This window comes from Lepidochelys kempii, chromosome 11 (genome assembly GCF_965140285.1).
Source record: "Lepidochelys kempii isolate rLepKem1 chromosome 11, rLepKem1.hap1, whole genome shotgun sequence".
Lineage (NCBI taxonomy): Eukaryota > Metazoa > Chordata > Testudines > Cheloniidae > Lepidochelys > Lepidochelys kempii.
Window position 1 is genome coordinate 44,601,005 of NC_136390.1, and position 24,818 is coordinate 44,625,822.

The following is a 24,818-nucleotide window of genomic DNA, read 5'->3' on the forward strand; positions in this document are numbered from 1 at the left end:
CTTTCCACTCACAGTCTTTTACCCACCCCCACCCCCAGTTCTCTCTCCAGCCCCTGAACTCCCTCCTATGCTCCACATTCCCCTGCACAGGCACACAGTTTCTCCTTCTTGCCCTCTGTCCCTGCAAATTCACCTGATCCTCACAGTGTTCCCCTCGGCCTCCAGACAGCACAAGTGGGTGTCACCTTCCCCTAAGGTAAGCTTGGCTTCATTCCATTTGGGAAAAATCGGAGGCAGTGGTCATCTTTGCTAAAAGCAGCCTAAAGTGTCTCCTGCACAGGCTGTGTAGGCATTTTATGACCTCAGTCCCACTGAGAACACTGAGGGATGGTGAACCATCGACACGGAAAAACAGAAACTAATGAGGGTGAAAAGTTGTCAGTGGGTGCCTCTTGGTCCACATATCAAAACATAAGGCACCTTCTAGACTACTACATTTTAAACAATCTTGAGTCCACGCAACTCCAAAAATTGAAATCTATGGAGACAGTTTCATGAAGGAATTATCAATATGTATCGCTAGATGTACAATGGAGTGTGTTTGGTCTGCAGCTATATTATAGAAACCACAAAAAATGACTTTTTCTTCCTCTAGCATTAAAATATTGTATATTTAAATCTGCTCTCTGTAATACTACTAAACTACACATCTTGCCTAACAAGCAGGAACCTTTTTGTTAACCTTTACATTCCCTCTCTAAGGCCTTGTCTACACTAGGAAATTGTTCCTGAAATTTCCCACCACTGCTATCACTAGTGCGGACAAAATCCTGGTGGCCACTGGCATTTTGAGCAATGTCATGAAGACTTGCTGAGTGGGGTTACAGGATTCTTAAAACACTAGCCACCTAGAATCCTGTCCACCACCCAGAATATACCATTTAGAATCCTAAATTACTAGTGCTCCCATCAGTAGCATTGAACCAATGATAGCAGTACTGGGAAATCTTAGCCCAAACAGTGTCTAGCATAAACATAGCCCTAGAATCATGTCAAAAAGACAAAATTTACTGTAAGATAAATAGATCATTAATAATAAATGCCCTCCAACTTAATATGGCTGTTTAAAGCAATTATTCTGATTAAATTTAAATAGTCTAAGCAAATATGTGTTATTCAAAAGCCATTCATATTTCTGCTAAGTTCTTGGCATCTAAAGCCCTGAAATATTTTTGTTAATTTTGTATCAGTAATTATGGGTAATCATATTTTCTGGAATCACAGGTTAACATAATGAGACAATGTACCATCAACTGTGGTGATGATGCCAGACATAAAAAAAAAAATAGCATTTGATTTTTCGTTCCTACATCAAGTCTTTATGAAGTAAATGAAAGATCATATACATGAACTCTGGTTTTCTTGAAAAACGCTAACTGATAATAGTGGAACACTAGGACTTGACCTCATGAAATAAGAAACAGTTAGCATTGAGCTCCTTGCCTCTGTGGGGCTACAATTATATTTACTTCATCACAAGATTGGGAGAGAAACACTTTGTTATTAGTTCTACCTAGACATTTATGGAAGAGTTGAGAAAACAGATTCTCAATTAGAAAGCCTGTCTAGATCGTTGAAGCAAAATACAAACTGATCTTACAATATGAATACATCCAAAACTTATAATAAATAGATGAGAAACAGAGGTAGGTAGCAAGTTATCTCGATGTGATCTTATTACCACAGAGAAAAAGTTCATTCATTATTAATAAGGTGTGGGTTCCTCTCACAAAATAGGAGAATTGATCCTTAATAGTGGGAAGATTCTCTCGAGCTACCAGGGGAATGAAGCACACAAAATAAATAAGCTTACTTTTTCATCGTCATCGGTAAAAGGAGCACCTCCAGGAGTTTTATTTATTGCTTGGGCAACACCAATAATCTCTCCGTCGTTGTTTCTTATGGGCATGCACAACAATGACTTTGTCTTGTAACCAGTCAGTTTGTCAATCTCATCATTAAAGCGACGATCCTACACAAGGAAATAAGGGAAGTATTAACATGTGTATCTTACTTTTCTGAGTTTTCTTCAAGGAGAGAAGTTCACTGAATATCTTCTTCACTCAATGTCTTTTTTTAACAGTGACATTATATTGGTACCTTATTCCCTATTACCATAGCATACCTAATTGTTGTTTTCCATAGTTAATATAGTGCAAGAGATAATCTTTCTTTTAAGGCTGTTCCAAGTATTAGGTATAATACACCCTTGTGCAGCGGGTCAGTGCAAGACCTATGCACCACTTAAGCACTCAAAATAGGATACAGGGGTTGACTTCGTCCTTAAAGAGCAGAATAGAAGACCCCAAGCGGAGAGCAGGAGAAGAAAACATAAGAAGCACTAAAGAGAAAAGCTTGTAACAGTAGAGCAGAGATATGCCTTTGAGAAGGAAGCCAGAAGCATCATCTCTTTCTACTCCAACATCCCCTTATATTCCTTCTCTCTTGCTCATTTGACCTTGCTTCAGAATGAATTACCTCTCTTTCATCTCCCAATACAAAAATGGAGCTGTTGTCTTCTTCCTGCTCCTCCTCTTCTGAAGAAGAAAGAGGGTGTTCTGACTCCCTCCTTCTGCCTCAAGAGCTTTCACCATTCTGGGTTCATTTTCCTCAGTGATCCCCAATGTGCTTGAGAATTGAGTACTCCTGTGATTCACTCACTCTGCCTTCCATAGGATCAGGCCCTGAATATTTTTCTCTTAATTTCATTAATTTATAGTAAATTTATTGTAATTGTTATATGTAACCATGTCAGGTAAAAAATGTCAGACTGAAGTGCCATTTTTAAGTTGGCCCTTTAAGCTTCTGTTTGCAGCTTGCCATATTCAAACTGCATTATGAGTTATGAAACAGAGACCATCTGAACAGAACAGTTGTTCACCAATGTAAGATTAGCTACCAATATTTTCAAAGTGGCACCTAGGGCTTTAGCCACAATTAATGCCCAACCAAATCCCTCTGCAGTGCACTGAAAATGTAGGGGCAAATACCTTATTCACCTGAATGGACTTAAAACAGTATCCATTAATTGGCTTCCTTTTCCCTTTAATTTGTAGAGTTCCAAGGGGTATGTTTTCAGTGTAGAGTGCCGGGATTTCACAGCACAACTCTCATTAATGTTAATGGGAGCAGTGTGACTGAATCTTTACAGTGAAAATGCACCCCTAAGCATTACATGCAACTAGTAATTATTTATTCAAGCAATTTGCAAAATTAATTTCTTGCCATTTTATTTATGTTTACTTTATGCAGATCAGGCACTCTGTGTTACATTCTCCGTTCCCATTTTAATATAAATAAATACCTGGTTTATATAAATGTATTTTTAGTATTAAATCACACTCTCATCAATCCACTGACATTTAGTTTTTATACCCTAGGATTTCATGAACTTCTATGTTATTAAGTGCTTGTATATAATTGCCAGATCATAAACTGAATAAAATTAATAAGAGTACATTTAAAATTCCCAGAGGAAATCATATAAAATGTGTACTTTCTCTGAGAAATTTGGATGGTGTATTTAATGCTTACCTGAAGCTACATTATGAACAGAAGGGACCTCTCAAAACAGGATGATATAAATCAAGGTATGACTTATTTTTAAATCCAAGTAATACAAAAATTCAAATAACAGGCAGCATACTAAACAATAAATATATCAAAATCAAATGCTAAAATTTCATCTATGCCAAAATATTTGTAAGTATTTTTGTACTATTAATTATTTACCTAAGCTAAGCATGTTCACTAATCCCCGTTAAAAAGGAATGTACATGAGAGCTAAATCTCTGATAAAATTTGTCACTTCACAGCACTGGAAGAAGACTTCAACTTTCAAGACTGAAATTTCATATAATTCCATAGAGCTTAGAATTGTTTTTATGGCTTATGATTTGTTGTTGTTTTTTCTACAAGGTAGAACTGCTTTGTTTTGTTCCCATTCCAAGTGGGGTCAGAATGGTGAACACACAGTACTGTCTCCAAGAGGCATTCAGATACAGCAGTAATGGGTGTGGTACAAATACTTGGACATATAAAAGAAATTAACAGACACAAAGCGCACATCCACAGTACCTCACTACAGGGATGTAACAAGAACTGTGAATCAAATATAATTAGGAAGACAATATTAAGTGTCTATAAACCAACTAAAGTTTAATCTTTATTACAAAATAATCACTGTACAGAACATTCTTTCTGAAGGAGTTATTTGATGAAGATAAAAGATCTAATTAATAGTGCTAGGCTGTGTATGCATACTGGGTACTTCACTAATAGCCTGTGCATGGTTTTTCTTCCCCAAAGATGGAAGTTGCTAGTTTTGGCCCAAATCATCTTTGGTTTTTTTCACATTACATTTGGTACATTAAGGAAATTTTGGCATGTTACATGAGATCTAATATTCAGAATGGGATTAAAGGGATCTGTAACACAACATCAAATGTTTTTGGAGAGCAGAGATTTAAATTTATTTAGACTTTTCCATCTAGAATTTACAGTGCATATCCAGATTGTAACTTCTGCAGAGCTGGGCCTTGACTTCTGATTTGTCTGTAATGGGCCGAGTACATTTTGGCACTATATAAGGAATAATAAAAAATCTATAGATCGGAATTATCTAGTACATTTAACTATATTTCTGGTCTCATAGGACAACAAGATTAATTCACTGATAATCATACTAATGTAAAATGTTGGTACTAAAAGACATTATGCTACACTGTATTTAGCACTTACATGTGAGTAGTGTGAATTCCTTTCCTTTATGGAAAAGCTAAATTCAAGCTGGAAAAAATTCATCCAGGTGCAGAAGACCCTGTAACTGGGTGTATCAATCCCACATTGGCAACACAGGGGTTAACAAACTGTTGTGGTCCCAAGAGGCCACGCCCCCTTTCTCTTGCTGGATATGATCCTGGTGGAGGGAGCATATAAAAGGAAGCAGCTCAGTTCAGTCTGGGCTGGCTGAGGAGGAGACTGGACATGCCTCCTGCAGAGGAGCTGCCAAGACACTCCAGACTGCCAAGGCAAAGTATTCTGACTACTCCGCGGGGAACCAATTGACTGCAGGGACTGAAGGGGATGCCAAATCACTGCCAACAGAGGAGATGCCCAAGGTGGGCCTAAGGGTAGGAAGCGACCCAGGTGATGCATTTTGGGGACATGAAGACCTGAATCCTGCATCAGGATAATTTGGTTTCAGAATCCAGTGGAGTAGGGTGGGCCCAGGTTCCCCTATCCTCCCTGCACTTGCCACTAGTATTGCTGCCCAGAGAGAGGGTGGCCCTATGATACTCTTGCCGCTAGGCACTGTTGCCCAGAGAAAGGACAGCCCTATGGTACTCTTACCGCTAGGGAGTGCCAGCAGGGAGAGGGCACCGTTTTGGATTTGTGTTTCTAGGCATCTTGGACTCTTACTGCTAGGCGCCACAGCTGCCACAGGGGCAGCCCTCTCAGACTCTTGGCTGCCCCCATTGATAGACCCACACAAGGTTCTCCATGTCATCTTATGCCTTGAGGTAAGGCTGAGCAGGTACATATGTGCTCCCTGAATACTGTGGCTAAGGGGTCTGTGTCAGTCCTGCACAGGTGATTGCAGAAAGTGGTGTAGTTGCAAAGTTATGTTCTTAACTCCCCCATAAATGGCATGGGAACTATGTGAAGCAGTAGTCCTAGAAGACAGTGTGTCCCATGACCCGACCCCTGGGAAGTGGGTTGATTCTTCCACGTCCAACCATTGTGTACGCCACCTGCATAAAGCCTGATAATTCAGATTTTAGGAAAGGGAAATGAATTTCACACTTTGGGGATAAAAATAAAGTTGTGCCATCGGTACTATTGTACTTTGATAAAAAATTGAGCTTTCATAGATGGAAGAATTTAAGAAATTGGAACTCTGATATAATTACTATCAGAAATGATAGTCTGATGGACAGAAACCAAAAAAATTAATATTAAAGGTTTGTCATACCTGCAATACATTAAATCATGCAGCACATTCAGTTCCCCACTTCAGCATCTTCAGGTCTCAGGTGGATTTATCAATTTGCACAGACCTCAAATCTTATTCTTTCTTATTCTTAATATTCTTCCTTCATCTAAATCTAGAATTTTCCCAAATATGGCTGTTGTGCCTGAACTTTCAGAGAACTTTGCCACATGACCATGCCATGGTTTAAAAATTGTAAAACATGGGATATTTCTTTCCTGGCTGGATCAGACTACAGCAGTCTCTAATTTAGTCCATACACTGGAGTAGATTCTCGATGGAGATTTATTTCTTGCTGACAGAAGAACTGTGTTCACCTAATCAGAATATTCTTTTGTAGAAGGGAGCTCTTGCGAGCTTCCAGGGGACTCTTGTTAAAACTCTGCCACCAAACTGAAGGGAAGGTTGACATTTTCTTACTTCTGATTAAGCTCTCTCTGTCTTCCCCCCTGCACTGCTAAATCATTCCTAACAGAGTTGACAATACTAGAGCTCATAAAAGTATTTCTGAAAAGCAACTATTTTGCCTTTTGCATGAACCAGGTTGCACCAAATGGCAGGAACTTTAAAAAAAAAAGACAAATTCTGAGGATGTCTCCCTTCCCGACCCAATGTCACTACACAGTTTTTACTCCCACTACCCACATCAAATTACACAAGCAAATTACACTGCTATGACCTCAATACACTCAGATATTTTTCAGGAATAAGTTACAAAATGAAAAATGCACCTTCTTTGCCACTGCAGTGTTGCCTCCTTCCTTTGTCATACTTATGAGAATTTGGGGGGGGAAGGGGGGCAGATCATTTTTGTGGGTCCCTAATGTTAAAATACTGGCAGCACATCACTGTTATTGCTTCAGAGATGACCATTCCAAAGACATCCTGTCAGATTAAAATGATAGACTTGGGTGGAATATTGGACCCTGTCACTAAAGTCCATTGTCAACTGCAGGTGGGAATGGATATTAATGGTGGCTGATTTTACAGACTGAAAGACTGGGGAAGAGTCTTCCAGGTTGTAATAAATGCACCACTAGTATTTATAAAATAGGTGGATACAGCTCATGTGAAGGCAGAAGTGCAATCCCTCCCCCAATTCTTGCTGGTTTCCATTAAGGGACTGTACTGGTACGGTATAAGCAGCCCTTCGTCCCTCGGACCCATTTCAGTTTTCACGTACTCTGCCCTCTTGGCAACCCTCCTCCCATGTTAGCTGCATGAGCCACAGTTCCTCATTAAGAAATGACTCGCTGGCTGTGTGCAGCAGCTCTAATACATGATGTGTGGCTGAACTCAAAATGACAGAAAAACAGGAGAAAAAAATTCTGCAACAAACTACAATACAAATGTAAAAACAGGAGGGTGTTTTTTGTTTCTGCATTAAATTACCTATGGGGCACTGTTAGTGTTGTAAAACTTTAAACCAAGAATGGGATTGCACCATTCCATAAGGCTCCTCACCATATACAGACGCATTCTCTCTGTGGATTGGTAACTGAATGAAGACATGTCTCTCTCAGTACATTGTTAAAAGAAGGCCTCCCACAGCTGCTACACTGTCCGGATTTTCACTTTGATTTTTTAGGTTCCTCTGCCTTTGTACGTGTGACTAGTCGCTACTCGATGACTATTACTGCACATATGATCAAAAAAATCTTTGAAAGATGCACTGAATATAGTCTCACAATTAATGGAAATATTTATAATGAAATTTACACAAACTTTATCGAATATAAAAGGGGAACTGACAGCAACCCCAGTGTTTATGTTGACTAACAATTTCCATGACAAAAGATTCTTGTGATCTATTTTATATAAATAAAATGAAACAACTGAGAGCAAAATCAGCAGCTTAGCAGAGGATACCTTTGAATAAAGAATGACCAGAATCAATACTAGAAGCCTTGGGGTTATTTTAAAGTGGACATTTAAATGAGTATTGCCTATTGGGGGAAGCCCTGAGTGTTGATTACACTATATTCCCAAAACAAATGGATCCATTACCACTGCTATTGAACTACCAAGTAAAAGCAGGACTTTCAGGAAACTTACTCAATAGGTGTATCTATAACTGGGAAGGGGTCTTGTCTGTGATTGAAAACTTTGACTGACCCAGGCTTCCTATGCTCAACAATGCAAGACTAACCTGAAAGTAATAGATGAGTGGACATGTACTGAAATTAATATTGCTCTAGAAATACAAGTTGGCATGTATTTCTGCTTTAGTTGGTACAATGAACAATATTTAATTTAGGTTTGTTCAGTATTTAATCATTATGATTTAAAGTAAAATTGTGTAGACATTTGATTGTGATGGTAAAGAGGAAATTCATAAAACACTGTCACAATATCATTAAAAGTGTAAGCTGTCACGTGGGGGGAGAAAAAATCCCAAGCAGCTGATTCCAATTAACCATTCCTCTTAGGGCTTGGCTACACTGGAAACTTCAAAGCGCTGCAGCAGGAACGTGCTTTGAAGTGCACGTGTGATCGTGTGTGAGCACTGGGAGAACTCTCCCAGCACTCCAGGTAATCCACCTCCATGAGGGGATTAGCTCAGAGTACTGGGAGCGCAGCTCAGACTTGCTGCGCTCAGGGGCGTGATTTTTTCACACCCCTGAGCCAGCAAGTTAGAGCACTATAAAATGTAAGTGTAGACAAGCCCTCAGAGGCTGCTGGGAGTAGGAAGGGTCTGACATCTATTTAAAGCCTGACCCAGCTCATTTCAGAAGAGAGAGAAGGAGGGGCAACACCCAAGAAGACTGGGATATTTGAGGAGTGTCGTGGGGAGAGGGAATCATCTTGGGGAAAAAGGCATTGAAACTGGGGAGAGTTGGCACAGGCTGGGGCCTAGGAAATTTTCGACTTGCCTGAGAGGTAAGAGAATTTATGGGGAAATGGTACTAAAGACTTTGGGTGCTGCTAATGATAAATGGAATACCAATATACCCCTTTTATAAGTATTCCTACATTCTCTCTGGTGTTCTTCCTTCCTCATCATTTCTGTGGTGGTCAGGTCATCCTGGCACATCAGGCAATGGGCTGATGATATTTGGAGCTGTAGGATTTGGAGATTAGCTAGAAACTCAAGTCACCTTAGTGATCATCTGTCAAGCTTGGTGGGGCTGGTGGTTCACAGCTATTATTATGAAAGGTGACACTGACCAATCAGTCTTATAAATTAGTATGACTTAGCAGCTTTGTGATTTAGCTCTAAATTGGAGTTTTTGATACAAGGATTTTTTTGAATATTCATAGATGTAAACATAAATCTCACTTATTAAAAAAGGCTTCTTTTAAATCATGGTTTCCTGTTGCATGTGGCAGTTAGTATGTTAATACTGTAGTGCTTACAGAAACAGAACATTGTACTCCTCTCAGAAGAGTAACATGAAGAAAATAATGCCTTGTGATCTAACACTCAACCAGTTTAATGAGTTAAACATATATTTGGCTGTTTTAATGCCCCATCAGGCATCTTTTATCCGTCAAAGTGGGATCATAATACTGGATATCACTTACATTTCTAAATCACTGTGATTTGTCACAATCAGTGTATCCGGGGTTTGTTTGTTTTTTAATACTGTAAATTAATTAGGAGTTGTTCTTCTTCCTTGGGCTTTATTTGTGCCTCAGGAGTATACTACCCATCCTTTTGTTTCTAGAAAGAGTGGGTTACTAAACCGTAATCATTGATAAAGCAATGAGATTCCCTTGAGTTACTTGTCTGACAATTTCCTTAACAGAGCCAAAAAAAAAAAAGATAAATGGCTTTTAATAATGGCACCAAGGGCCCGGTCCTGCATGGTGTTGAAAGCATCCTGCAAACTGCTGAGCAGCCTCGCTATTACTTCAATAGGAGTTGAGAGCCCTCAGTCTCCTAGTAAGTGGCACTATGTAACATCATTTCTATAAACAGGGTTGTCTTCTGTCTTAACTCACGTAATAAAATGGAATTCAGTGCAATTATCACAGAGTAGGTTTTACCAGTTCAGAAAATGAAATACCACAACAACATTATTTCATCAAGTAACTGCAACTATTTCTTTATTACATCTGAATTATTATCCAGAATGTATTATTATTGAAATGCTAATAATATGCTTTGCATTATTGAAGAGACAAAATAAACACAGTCCCCACCCCAAGGATTTTAGTCTAAAGCAACAGAGTAAACACCGTATGCTGGAATGACTGGGAATCTTTATTTTACTAATAATATTATTGTTTATTCACCACTTGTGGGCATCATAGAAGAAATTAACTTTAAGGAAGGATAAGAATTAAAACAGGGTGGTAGCTTGACAGGCCAGAATAAGGAGAGCTTTTATGTATGGGGGTAGCCTTAAGGAAAAGGCACAGACTGCTCCAAGGCAAACAGATGAGTGGGCCAAAAATTAAGAAAAATTATCTGTGCTTACCTCAGTTACCTTTCTTTGAGTAATAAGGTATATATGTCCATTAAAAGGGGTACTTCAGGCTGCCTGCAGCTTGGGGACAGAATCAGATCTGTCAATCACTTAGCAACAGGCAAATGCCCCGCCTCCTTAAGTTCCCTCCCACTGAGAGGGAATTATCTTGGCAAATGAATCTATTTTCCTAAATTACAGGGTGTGTTAACGATACTTTGAAGAAAAAGCACAATTTCTTCTGCTGCAGAGCATGGAAACTTTCCCTAATGAAGCAAATACAAATACTGAGGTATCTATTTCCATCTCTATTCTGATTATCTGTTTGTGTGAAGAGACAGATTTGTGAACCTTAGTAATAAAAAAAAAATTGTGTGGGTTCAATACCAGGTTAATCAGCCCAGAGAGCCATAGCCTCTTCAGCCAGAAAGGCATAAACAGTATCACTGCTGCTCTCACCTTTCTATCCTTTGCATAGTCCTGGGGAGCAGCGGAAAAAATGGGAAGGCATGTAGCAAAGACCTTGCCTAGCTTTGTAAGAGACCATCCATCACTTTGCATCCCAGGTCCTGACACATGGAGAGGCCACAGGACACTTTACTGATGTTTCCAGATACAAAGAGGTCAAGCACCAGCCCACCAAATTAACTTATAATGACTGAGGAAATTTCTATGTGCAGGCTCCACTCTGTTTACTTCAACTTCTGCTATTTTAGTTTTGGTGTTCATCAGCTCCTGATAAACAATGCACATAGAGATAGTCTCCTTTCTAGTCAGATCACTTTCCTTTTTTCCCCCTCTCTGGGGTTGGGCTGATTGTGCTCTTCCTAGTTTATTTCTGAAACCTGGATCAGACACATTTGACTCATGACTTGAACAAGTTTCTCCATGGAAGTAATCATGCTCTAGGATCTCAATGAATCCTAGTATTCCAGCCAGTGGATGCTGTGCTAACAGTACCCAATGGAGATCACTGGACACAAGGGGGGTCTTTGGACACCGCTCCCTCCCTTTCCTGCCACCTCTGTAACAGCCTCCCAGGGGTCCCTACTCATATCTGAGGTGAGGCCTCCAGGGGAATAAAAGACCAATGTGGATCCAAGAAGCTGCTGAGCCCCAGGAGTGGAAGAGAGACAGAGTATGCCTACACTGCATTCAGAGGTGCGACTCAGCAACACATTATAGATGTACCCAAGCTAGCTTTGATCTATCATGCTTGAATAACAATAGCAGTGAAGCCCTGGCAGCACAGGCTAGCTGCTTGAGTACACAGTCAAGGTGGCAGGAAGGGCTGCACAGCCTGTGTTGCCACAGCTGCACTGCTATTGTTCAAGCTTGCTAGATCAAAGAGAGCTTGAATATGTCTACATGTACTGCAGTTACACCCAGTGATGAGCTGCCAAAATCTTAACAACTGGTTCCCTCCTCGCCCCACAAGGGGGTCATTGCTCACCCCCGTCCCCCAGGACTCCTGCCCCATCCAACCCCCCACGTTCCTTGACGTCCCCCCCCCGGACCCCTGCCCCATCCATCCCCCTCCCTGTCCCCTGACTGCCCCCAGAACTGGGCAGGAGGGTCTCGTGGGCCACCGTAGTGGGTGCCCACCCCACCCCTAAGAGCCAGAGGGACCTGCCGGGGGGGCGAGGTGGGGAGTCCCAGAGGTGGGGCAGCTCCCAGGAAGCATCCGGTAGGTCCCTCTGGCTCCTAGGGGCAGGGGAGCATAGCTGGGGGGGGAGCAGGGGGAGCACCGGCTCCCCCCACTGATCACATCAAAAGTGCCGCCTTAGGCACCGACTCCCTGGGTGCTCCAGGGCTAGAGCACCCACGGGGAAAATCTGGTGGGTGCAGAGCACCTACGGCAGCTCCCTGCCCTGTGCCCAGCCCCAGCTCACCTCCGCACCTGCCCCTGAATGCGCCGCCCCGCTCTGCTTCTCCACCCCCCCCCCGGCTTCCCGCGAATCAGCTGTTTGGCGGGAAGCCTGGGAGGGCTGAGAAGCAGATGGTGGCTTCCCGCTCAGGCCAAGGGTGGCAGAGGTGAGCTGGGGCGAGGAGCAGTTCCCCTGCCCCCCGCTCCCTCCCCCCGGTTACCTGCTGCGGCACAGACGGCCCTCCTTGCGCCCCCCAGCCCACCTCTGCCTCCCTGGGCCTGAGTGGGACGCCGTGGCCTACTTCTCAGCCTGCCCCAGCTTCCCACTTGAACAGTTGATTCGCAGGAAGGCGTGGGGGGCAGAGAAGCAGGGCGGGGCGGGGCGGCGCGTTCAGGGGAGGAGGCGGAGTGGAGGTGGGCTGGGGATGGGGTGGGGCAGGGAGCTGCCAGTGGGGGCTTTGCACCCATCAAATTTTCCCCTTGGGTGCTCCAGCCTTAGGCGCCACTTTTGCCCAGTTAAATTTAAAAGCCCTTTTAGAACTGGTTGTCCCTTGTGGAACAACCAGTTCTAAAAGGGCTTCTAAATTTAACAACTGGTTCTAGCAAAACGGTTGGAACCGGCTCCAGCTCACCACTGGTTACACCTCTGACTGAGGTGTTAAGACATACCCTGAGACTGGCTGTTGTCAGAGATGCAGCACCAGCAGGAGAAAGAGAAACCTTCAGACCCACTTTGTCCTCATTACTGCTCCTACCACTTGATGTTGTCAGACTTCCCCCACTTGAGCTGAGGAAGGTCTTTTGAGGGACAGGTGCATAGTGACACTCTAATGGAAACTGGGGGTGGAGCAGGGAAGGCAGGCAAAGAGAAATTTAGTGCATTTAACTGGGAGCAGAGGGAGAAATGGTAACTGGAAAAAACAGTAAATAAAACAGTCAAAATGAAAATAAAGTTGAACTTAGTTTCTGAAGTAATGGGTTGAGGAGTCAGATAAGAAATTGGTTTCAATGGGCTGTTAGGGAGAAAAGAGATTCAAGTAAACAAAATGATTTTTCAGTTGGTATTTATATTGCTGAAATAGAAGACATTCACATGAGAGAGCTGAATAAACATGTGATCTTAATTATATTCACATCCTTCTGTCCCCATGTCTTTCCCTGTTAGTTGCATCACCTATTGCATCATATCTAATTAGACTGCAAGCACTTGGAACAAGGACTGTCTTCATATGTATTAGGACAGTGCCCTTGGGGCCCTGGTCTAGACTGGGGCCTTTAGATGCTAACAGAATATAAGGAATAATAGTATGCCAAAGCCAAAATTTGAGATTATCAATTTTAACCAAAAATCCAGTCAAAAATTAGGAAGTAAGCAGCTGTGAAACATCTCTTCTTTTTGACTAACAAATTGTATTGACAGCATTTTCATTTAATAAAAATGCAGAGATTATGATGTACGATCCACCACTGATTTACTAACAAACTATGCCAAAAAGATGTCACTGTTTTAATCCCTTTTGGTACTATGCAGTAAGAATTTCAGATGCAGGAGACCCATTCAAAATGCATTCACTAACACACTTAACAGTTGGAATTTCAAGACTGCCAACAAAAATATAATACATACAGTATATCAGTAACAGTCAATATGGAGGACAAACCTCCTCTTGTCTGAAATTGTTTTACTGATTGTAAATTCCTCTTTGGGGAAATATTGCTCTGTAAAATGTGATGGTCAACCAGGGTAAGAAACAGACCTGAACAGACTTGATCCATCAATCCAAGTGTCAGTATTTTAGCAGCTGGAGCAATTGCACTGCAGGCAATGTCCTCTCTGACTATCTAGTCACACTTACTGGGAATATAAAAATATTTCTAGGCAGGTATGTGTTACCATATACAGAGCTAGATCAAGGCACAAGCACTTAATGCTTGTGTCAAGGGCTCTGGCTCCTGGAATCAAGTGATTATATCAGAATTTCACTTTTTTAAAAAAAATATGGATGCTAACTGTCCAGCCCTCACAACTGTAAAAATAACATTGATAATGGGACTATCCATCCAGATACATCCTTAACTGGGGTGATCCAAAGTTGTTGCCCATCCTCTGGGATGCTTCTAATAGGAAGGAGGGCCCTGACACTGCCCTGCCGGTCTGGACTGGAGGGAAGGGCCCTGCCACCACTACTCCAGAGGTGGGACAGGGCCACAGGGGACCCCATGTCCTAGTGTGTCTAGGGCCCAGATTACCTGAATCTGGCCTTGACTATACAAGATTCAGATCTTGCAAGTGGACCCACTTGGACAGCCCTTGCATATACAAAAATCTGTTTGCAGAATCAGTCCTGGGAAATGTGAGGAATTTAAATGACAACTGTACAAAAAACTGATCAATTTAGCAAAGTTGAGAATATGATGCTTCTCAAGAGCCATGACAATACTCCATATACTTATACTAACCAGTTTTATTTTTTAGTAGAAAATGAGAAAATTAATCAGTTAGGATCCAATCCTACTCTCTCTGGTTTTCATTGATTTCAATGGCAGAACCAGCTGGCAATTAATTTCTTCATATATAATCTATTTTTAAATAACCTATAGCCAATCACTCCGAAAAATGAAGTTTTCATTTAGAGGAGGCAATAAAATTATGTATAGTGGTTACCACTGAAGGAGTGAAGTCACTAAAAAATGTTTATAAGAACTCACATCTATTTTGCATTTTCAATTAAATATTTTCCCCAAAAAGTTATCATAAGGTCCCAGTGATCCAACAGATGACACTGCAAGCTTTCAAAAATTCCTATGAAACAACAGTCAGACCAAAGTAAGGGTTTTGCTCTGACTTTATCTAATTTAAACCTGAATAATTTTTTCTCCCAGATATTTGTAGCAGGAGGGTCAGTATGACTACGTGATTCCATATTCTGGTTTCTGGGCAAAGCCTTGCCAGTTGTATTTGAATGTTGATCTCAAATAGGAGTACACAAGTCATTGTTTACCATACTTTACAGTAAGGGTAAAGTATCTTTAAAAAAAAGAAAAGGAAACAGGTTTTTTTATTGGGGAACAAAAGGTACACATTTTAGAGTCATAACAAAGTAGTATCAAGACCGCATATAACAAAGGTGAACATAGTGACTGTATAAGAAGCAAAAGGGGGAGTTGAAAGGATAGCTGATCTGTTGCCTCTAGCTGAATGGGAATATTTTAAGCTTTGAATCTTGACAAAATTCAATCCATCTCTCTCTCAATGGCATAGGTTATTAAGCCATCTTTCTTTGCCTAGAACATCTGGTAGCCATTTTAGCAATTGCTTTGTCTCAAAATAAGATCTGCCTTCATTACCACGTACTGTCCTCAACAAAATGCTTTTGTTTTGTTTACTGAGCAGCACTCTAGCCTAGAACTGCTAATTCCAGAGTAGTTACTACTGGTTTCTACAGTCCGTCATTTGGCACTTTGGTGTTCAATAACTCTCCCTGTTTATGAGTAGGATCAGTATGACTTAGCCCAAAAATATAATTCCAAATCAGGTCAACTGTCACCTAATATAAAAGGGGTGGCCAAACTGTGGCTCGCAAGCTACATGCGGCTTTTTTACCATTAAAGTGCAGCACTCAGAGCCTACCCAGACTCCCCATTCTCCACCTACTGGACTGGGAAGGGGGGAAGCTCAGGACCTCTGCCTTGTAGCGGGGTGGTGTGATAGGGGCCTCTGCACAGTGGGGAGGGAGAATCTTAGGGCTTTTGCCAGCAGGGCGCACCTGCCAGGGCTCAGGGCTTCAGCAGGAGCGGGGCTGAAGCCCCTGCTCCTGGCATGTGTTGCCCGGTCTCACAAACTTCTGAAGATCGTCGTATGTGACTCGGAGGACTAGTAAATTTGGCCACCCCCATAGTACAATACACAATGAGCCCACTGTCTGAATATATTCCCAGCTATTATGTCTTAATGCTAATCTACAGGCTTTCTGTAAAAGAGGCTAAAGTATAAAGGCACATCTTAATGTGTTAAATTTATGGGAACAGTCTGAGTGGAAAAACAAGTGTGCACAGACAAAAAGCTCCTACTCAAGTTTGAAATTAAGAGTTACCTTATCCCACAAAACAGCAGAAAGCTAGCTGCAAGGCTATTACAGCAGAACTAAGACACTCTTTGAAGTTCTTGACAAAAATAAGAATGAGGAGGATCTGCAGGTTAACAGGCTTCTTCTCAAGAAGAGTGACGCAAATACTCTACAAAAACAACTACAGCCACTAGTACTCAGGCTGCTGGAGCAAAAACACAAAGCAAAATGACTTCCAACATGCTATTTTAAAATTACAAATCAGAATGTCATATTTCTCTAAGTTAACTAACAGTCTCTGGCAGAAAGATAAGGAAAGGGTGAAACAGGCTAACAGCACCTAGTCTGAGCACCTCCAATTTTAGTATTATCTGCAAATGGTAATGGGCACATAAGCTCCTTTAACAGATCGTTAATGATTTTCAGTAAGATGGGACATCAATCCCTACAATGAGACCTCCTTCCATATGGAAAGTCAATTCTACTGAAGCAGAAAATATCATTATAATTATTTTTCCCAATAAACTACAGGATAGAATCTTGTACACAGCTTAGACTATTGCAGACTTAGGACCAGATATTCAATTAATATAAATTTGTATACACTGATTTCCACCATAGGGCCAGGCTGATCTCAATTGTATCACCAACTTCCATTATTTGGTGTGGTTTTTTGTTTGTTTTTTTTTTTAACTCCAGATCTGCACCAGCATAACTACCCTTAACTAGTTTTTCTCTCTGGATCTCAACCTAACTTTACTTTGCTTTTTAGCGACAGGGCTGTGTGGCTACAGCCATGTTGCTAAAAGTCACACAGTGTAGCCGCTGTGTGTCGGCTCGCTTGCTGACAAAAAAACTTCCTCCCTCAATGAGCGGCGTTAGCACTGCTGGCATGAGAGCGCTCCTGCTGACAAAGAGCTGTTCACACCAGCACTGGTCTTCAGCCAAACTTTTGTCTTTTTTGGGAGGTGGGAGTTAACACCTCTGAAAGACAAAAGTTTTGTCGTGCAGTTGCTAGTGTAGACATAGGCTAGCTAGTAAAAGGATTTCTTCTACTCAAAGAACTTTGTGGACAAAGAAGCCTAAGCCACTATTCATTATCTAATGAGCCGCCTATGATCTAGAAAGGCCTGTATTTTCCTGGGATCATTCACCTAGGTCACACAAGAATTTCCCTAAATCAGGGGACTCTTCAAGTGGCTGGATCCATTGGCTTTATTGCACCTACAGAGACCTGAACAAAGCTGCACTGGCACCAGACAAAACTTGATGCAGTGACAAATGTTTTCCAAACAGATCAAAACATTTGTCACCGTAAAGACAGCTAAAAACATACACTTTCATAACATTATGTATTCAACTAGGCAGAGATTTTTTCAGGGGAAACTAAGGCACTCCCATTTGAACTACAATCGGAGTTGGACACTGAACTCTCTTAGGCTTCTTAGAAAATCACAGTTGGAGAATATAGCTGACATAGGGAAATTACAAAATCATAATGGGAGGGGAAGTAGTCTCTAGTCAGCAAGGTACGAGAGGACCTCCTCTCGTAATCTCTCTGATTAAACACAGGTCTACATGAACCCCTAACCTACCATGCTGTGCCCCACCTTTCTCACATGCCATTGTGTTTTCTAGTATACTTTTATTAGGGCTGTCAAGTGATTAAAAAAATTAATCATGATTAATCGTACTGTTAAACAATATTTACAACACAAAATACAAAGTGTACAGTGCTCACATTATATTCTTTAATCTAAATATTTGCACTGTGAAAAAAGAAACAGTATTTTTCAATTAACTTAATACAAGTACTGTAGTGCAATCTCTTTATCATGAAAGTTGAACTTATAAATGTAGAGTTATGTACAAAAAATAACTGCACTCGAAAATAACAATGTAAAACTTTAGAGCCTACAAGTCCTCTCAGTCCTGCTTCTTGTTCAGCCAATCACTCAGACAAACAAGTTTGTTTATATTTGCAGGAGATAATGCTGCCCCCTTCTTGTTTACAATGTCACCTGAAAGTCAGAACAGGTGTTGCAAGGTAGTTACGTGCCAGATGTGCTAAAGATTCATATGTCCCTTCATGCTTCAACCACCATTCCAGAGGACATGCGTCCATGCTGATGATCACTTCTGCTCGATAACGATCCAAAGCTGTGCAGACCAGTGCATGTTCATTTTCATCATCTGAGTCAGATGTCGCCAACGGAAGGTTGATTTTCATTTTGGTGGTTCGGGTTCTGTAGTTTCCGCATCAGACTGTTGCTCTTTTAAGACTTCTGAAAGCATGCTCCACACCCAGTCTCTCTCAGCTTTTGGAAGGCACTTCTGATTCTTAAACCTTGGGTCAAGTGCTGTAGCCATCTTTAGAAATCTCACACTGGTACCTTCTTTGCATTTTGTCAAATCTGCAGTGAAAGTGTTCTTAAAACGAACAACATGCTGGGTCATCATCTGAGACTGCTATAACATGAAATATATGGCAGAATGCGGGTAAAACACAGAGCAGGAGACATGCAATTCTCCCCCAAGGAGTTCAGTCGCAAATTTAATTAACACATTATTTTTTTAACGAGAATCATCAGCATGGAAGCATGTCCTCTGGAACGGCGGCCAAAGCATGAATGATCATACGAATGTTTAGCATATCTGGCATGTAAATACCTTGCAATGCCGCTACAAAAGTGTCATGTGAAAGTCTGTTCTCACTTTCAGGTGACACTGTAAATAAGCGGAAGGGCAGCATTATCTCCTGTAAATGTAAAAAAACTTGCTTGTCTTAGCAATTGGCTGCACAAGAAGTAAGACTGAGTGAACTTTATTTTCTTTTTGAGTGCGGTTATGTAACAAAAAAAAATCTACATTTGTAAATTGCGTTTTCACGATAAAGAGATTGCATTATGGTACTTGTATTTTTCAATTCACCTCATAGGATTTCTTTTATCATTTTTAGAGTGCAAATATTTGTAATAAAAATAATATAAAGTGAGCAATTGAAATCAATATATTTGAAATTGAAATCAATATATTTGAAAATGTAGAAAAACATCCAAAATATTTAATACATTTCAATTGGTATTCTATTTAGCAGTGCGATTAAAGTTGCAATTAATCGCAGTTAATTTTTTTAAGTTAATTACATGAGTTAACTGAAATTAACAGCCTAAACTTTTATTCCTCTAGCTGTGGAGAAACTCAAATAAGTAACATGGTCTGGCCCGAAGGGAGCTTATTGTTCAATTTCAGATGTTTAAGTTTCACTAAGCTTTCAGCAGAAAGAACAAAAATACTGCTGTTTACAGCTCATGAATATCATTCCTATTAATAGCATACCCTGCAGTACAATGTATCAAAACCACATTCATGCATTAATATCTTACAAGAAGTGATACTGTTTCAATGCAATACATAATCTATTTTTGTGTATGTGCTGGGAATTTTTGTATGTCAGCCCTGAAACCTATCTCATTTACTAGTTTGTTGTATATCCATTATCTATGTGCATTGTTTTCTTGTATAATAATGTTTGACTTACCAACATAAGCTACTCAACTCACTGGCAAGAAATTCATGATGAAATACTATTGCTGAGTTAAAAACAGTGGATAGCTTCATGACCAGTTAAAAACATTGTAGATATGAATGTTAAGCTAATAACATGCATAATTAAAGCTCATGCTTCAGAGCCTGAGTTAATCAAAGCAGGGGTCAGGAAGAACTTTTTTTTAAGCACATTATTAGCTAGATCAACTGTTCTCAAACTGAGGGGTGGGACCCCAAAGTAGGTCATGGCCCCATTTTAACGGTCACCAGGGCCAGCATTAGACTTGCTGGGGCCCAGAGCTGAAGCTGAAGCCTGAGCCCTGCTACTCCAGACTGAAGTCAAAGCCCAAAGTTTTCAGCCCGGGGCAGCAGGGCTCCAGCTCCACACACACCACACCCGGGGTTACATAGTATTTTTTGTTATCAGAAGGGGGTCACGGTGCAATGAAGTTTGAGAACTGCTAAGCTAGATGTTTTTCATTCCTCTGAACCAAAGGGTATTGATGACACCACCATAGACAGTATATCAAATTAGATGAACCTGTGGTTTGACCAGGTATGACAGCTTTTCTGTGTTCATCTCCACAACCTGTAGTTTTATCAAAGAAATATGATCTGTCAGGTAATCAGTTTTTACAAACCCAGGTTCCTGTCATACTAAACCTTGACGCATCAGTTCCATTACTATCTGGTCTAGAACAGTGGTTCTCAAACTCTTCCATACAACAACCCCCATTTCCATACCAAGACCCGCTCAGGGAGCCCATCTGATCTAGCCATTACTCCACTCCAATTTAACGATGTGGTTCAAACCCCCAAAGTCACTCCCCTAAAGAGACATGATCACTGTATACAAATTATTGAATGGCTTTAGGCCTGTTGTATCTCCGAGTAAATAACAAAACTTCCACTGACTTCAATGGAATTTGCATACAGGTTTAGCCCTAGGTCCTGCAAACATTTATGCATGTGCACTTTATGTGTTTCAGTAGTCCCAATAAGTTCAATGCAACTACTTACTTTTGAAGTTACAAATGGGGTTAAATGTTTGCAGGATCTGGGTCCTAGAGACTTCTGTCAACTTGAGTAAAGTCTCTTAAAATATTTCCTAATGATAAGAAATGATACTGCTCAGTATGTTGCGCTGTACATTGTTAAACTAGGATTGAGCTGCGTAGAGCTCCTACTCTATGAAGCTGCATCTGACTGTTAGTTTGAAATGTTTATAATATAACAGTATTTAAAAATGAAAAATAAAGCTGATAATGAATTTATTTTGTATAAATGGTCAGTGTATTTGTAAACAAATTACATTAAGCTGATTTCCTCAAGGGAAAAAATATATACAATAGCATGCAACTATGAACACGTAAAATGAACTACTCATTTGCCATGGAAAATTGAAAGACAATAAAACTTTAGAGAACAGATAAACTTGAAGTGATACCAGAATCATTCTGCAAAAAGAAAAGGAGTACTTGTGGCACCTTAGAGACTAACCAATGTATCTGAGCATGAGCTTTCGTGAGCTACAGAATCATTCTGGACAATCTTACAGTCTTTATTCAGTCCTTGTTCTTGAAATGGAATTTCTGCTTGAGTGAGAACGGTAGGATTGGGCCTTTGGCTCTAGGGTAACTGCTCTATTTAAACCAAATGTATAATTTAACTACATTATGTAGAAGGTATTCCCATTACAGTATGGGATTTTATGAGAGTGCCATAATTTTGAAATAGTATTCCTATTTTTCTAAGGAAGTGATAACCTATATTCAGTATCATCTTTAAGGCCATCTTTCTGGTGGACAGACTAATAAAGGTATAAAGGATAACATAAAAGAGCTTTAATAAGCAATAAATACAGTGATATCTACTGAATATCTAAACAAAATGGAAAACTAAAGAATTTATGCGGACAAATGAGGGAACATTCATTGAAAATAATGCATGTGTGAGACCTAAAATATGTCTGGCTAATGGGGAGTTCCAGATAAAAGCCATTCAGGTAAATGAGCTACTAATGTATTTACATCTATAAGGTGTTAAGCACCTACTGTGAACTTCTGAGTGTCCTCACCTCACAGTATGTGTAAATGTTATATATGCATCTCAGCTCTGCCCATTGAACTGAGAGCAGCCAACACCTTGAAGAAGGTGCTCAGCATGTTGCAGATTTTATCCCAAAATATCGCCGCATTACCTTTCTTCTTCCAGATCTTTTCTGTACTGTTGTGTCGACTTGTCAGTGCTGGCTTCTCCTTGGAATTCCTCTTTCTTGACTTTTTTGCTCATTTACGTTAAAGGAATTGGAATTTAATATTTATATTTCTCTAAATTGTTTCAAGTTTCATTTTAATTCTTGGCTGCTGCTTCTTTACTCACCTTATCTTTTGTTTCTCTTGTTTGTGTATGCATATGTATATTTTATATATACACATATAACAAACACACTAAGAAATGAACAGAAACAATTCTGCAGCATAAGAGGACAAAGGAAAATGAAGACGAGAACAAAAATAAAGATATGCCTGATTATGCAAAGATACTGAGCACCTCCAATTTTGATTTGCTGCAGCTGGAGTTGCTGCTCAGAACCTCTAAAATTAGATGTGGAAATACACAGTTAAGGCCCCCAAACAAATATATGAAAAAACCTAATGTGTCTTTCAAAATCAGTTTAATCTCATCTGGGACCACAAAAACTAAAATGCCTTTATCAGAACTATATGGTTATTACATGGTCATATATCACTACAGGGCAGAGTAAAGGTTGTTCGGGTGCTTTAACTTTGCATTTCTTATCTTACCATGTTCAAAGTTAAAGTTATAATACTGGAATTTCCTGGGTTTGTAATATTTGGTTTGGGGATAATTACAACATCCATACAATGTTTGTTACCATGAAGTACTGCTTCATACAGTCAACCTTAACTTCAACTTAAATTAAATCTTCATCTTAAATTTTTAATTTTAATTCTCTATTTTAATTCTCTTCTCCATTTCCTGTTATTGCATCCATTCATGTTTAATGTCCTAACAAATTCTCTGAATTCATTTCTGCAATATTTTGTGTAATTGATGTTTTTTCTTGTTTGATTGTCTATCTTGTTTGTCATGTTTCTATGACCTCTGCTCTTCAAAATACCTATCATTCTACCCTTGGGGAAGGGAATATTACTGGCTAGTACTGGAATGAATACAACACTACCATGATGTTCCCCCTCTGATGTTATCTGGACCGGTGATCTGCTAGGTCACTCCAATCCTTGACTCTGGGAGCCAGCCTTACCCTGCTCTGCTGTGAGAACGCCCATTCCTGGGCTGTTCACGCACAGCCTCTGGCATGTAAGCTGCTCCTTGGATTGTGCAGCCGATTGACACTAGCCAATATCTCTGGTCCCAGACACAACCCTAAGAACCTCCGTCTTGCAGTGTCCAGTTATGCCTGCTGGACACTGAAAGCTTATATGAGTTCATCAATTTAACAAATAAATTGATATGTCCAAGGCTTGTTATCCCAAGGGGAGTCTCAGACATGCTTCAAACAAAATGCAGTGCTTCAGGTAGAATAAACAAACAGATTTACTAACTATAAAGATAAATTTTTAAGTGATTATAAGTCAAAGCATAACAAGTCAACCTGGTCAAATGAAACAAAAGCAAAATGCATTCTAAGCTGATCTTAACACTTTCAATGCCCTTACAAACTTAGATGCTTCTCACCACAGGCTGGCTGGTTGCTCTTCAACCAGGCTCTCCCCTTTGATCAGCCCTTCAGTCGCTTGGTTGTGGTGGTGTCTGTAGATGTAGGTGGAAGAGAGAGGAAGAGCATGGCAAAGTCTCTCCCTTTTATCATGTTCTTTCTTCCCTCTTGGCTTTGCCCACCCCCACTCCCCTTCAGACTCAGGTAAGCATTACCTCATCGCAGTCCCAAACTGGCCAAAGGAAGGGGGGGGTGACTCACTCGAGAGTACAACAGAGCCTTTTGTTGTTGCCTAAGCCAGCGTCCTTTGTTCCTGTGAGGCTGGGCTGGGTTTGTCCCCTACCTGCCCTGATGAGGTGTGAACTGCCTCTCTGCTCTTGGAGAATTTTTGCCTGGGCTTATTTTTAGCCACGAGGCTACATTTTCAGCCTCATAACTACATACATGAAATTATAACCTATAACATCACTGTAACAACAATGCTCAGTGCATCATGAGCCTTCCAAAGACACCCAACATGACAAACTTTGTATTGGACACCACACAATCATTTTACAAGGATGAACATGGGGGTGCTGGGTGTTCCCCCGAGGCACAGAGCATCACAACTACCAGCTGATGTCTGCTTTTTAAAAGCTGCTGAATAAAACAATTCTTCAAATGTTTCCCTTAAACTGAACTGTACCTCCCAGGCCCTATGCTGACAATCACTTATCAACTCTGTGAAACTGAAAGAGATATAGTACTGATATTGATATCTAATGGTTACCTTGCACAATAAAATGCAGCTCCTATCTGCTCATGCCCTTCTGTTATCTAAAAGGCCTTTCCTACAAGGGAACTCCCAGCCTAAAAAATTTACACAAATGAGTGTGAGTCTTTGTAATATTACTGTATGATGATAAGGAAAAAAATCCAGCCAAGAGTTGTAATCCATGTATTCTATATTATCAGGATCTGTGTATTATACATAAAGAACAAATTGTGCCAGAGTGCAGCGCAATAGCACATTCCCAGTAGGCAAAATGACTTTCCTCTGGCTTCTTTCTCCCTTTCCTTGCATAGGTATAAAGGAGAAGGTCTATAAGAATTGCTACTGGGGAGCCACTGAGAGGAAAGTTCCCACATTCAGGTTTTCAGGACTTTGCTGAACCCCATTCTGAAGATGTTTGCATTTAAGTTTTCAGGGATTTTGCAGCACAGAAGGCAAGGCTTTGTGTTTTGCTTC

General features: G+C 40.5%; 1 protein-coding gene across 1 annotated transcript in view; it reads right to left on the reverse strand.

The window, feature by feature from the left end:
• The window catches only part of PDE11A (phosphodiesterase 11A), a 211,879-nt gene that overhangs the window by 179,699 nt on the left and 7,362 nt on the right, over window positions 1-24,818 (reverse strand). The window contains exon 2 of the mRNA XM_073305996.1: window positions 1,814-1,972. Within this exon, the coding sequence (XP_073162097.1) occupies window positions 1,814-1,972 (159 nt within the window). The remainder of the gene's footprint in view (window positions 1-1,813; window positions 1,973-24,818) is intronic.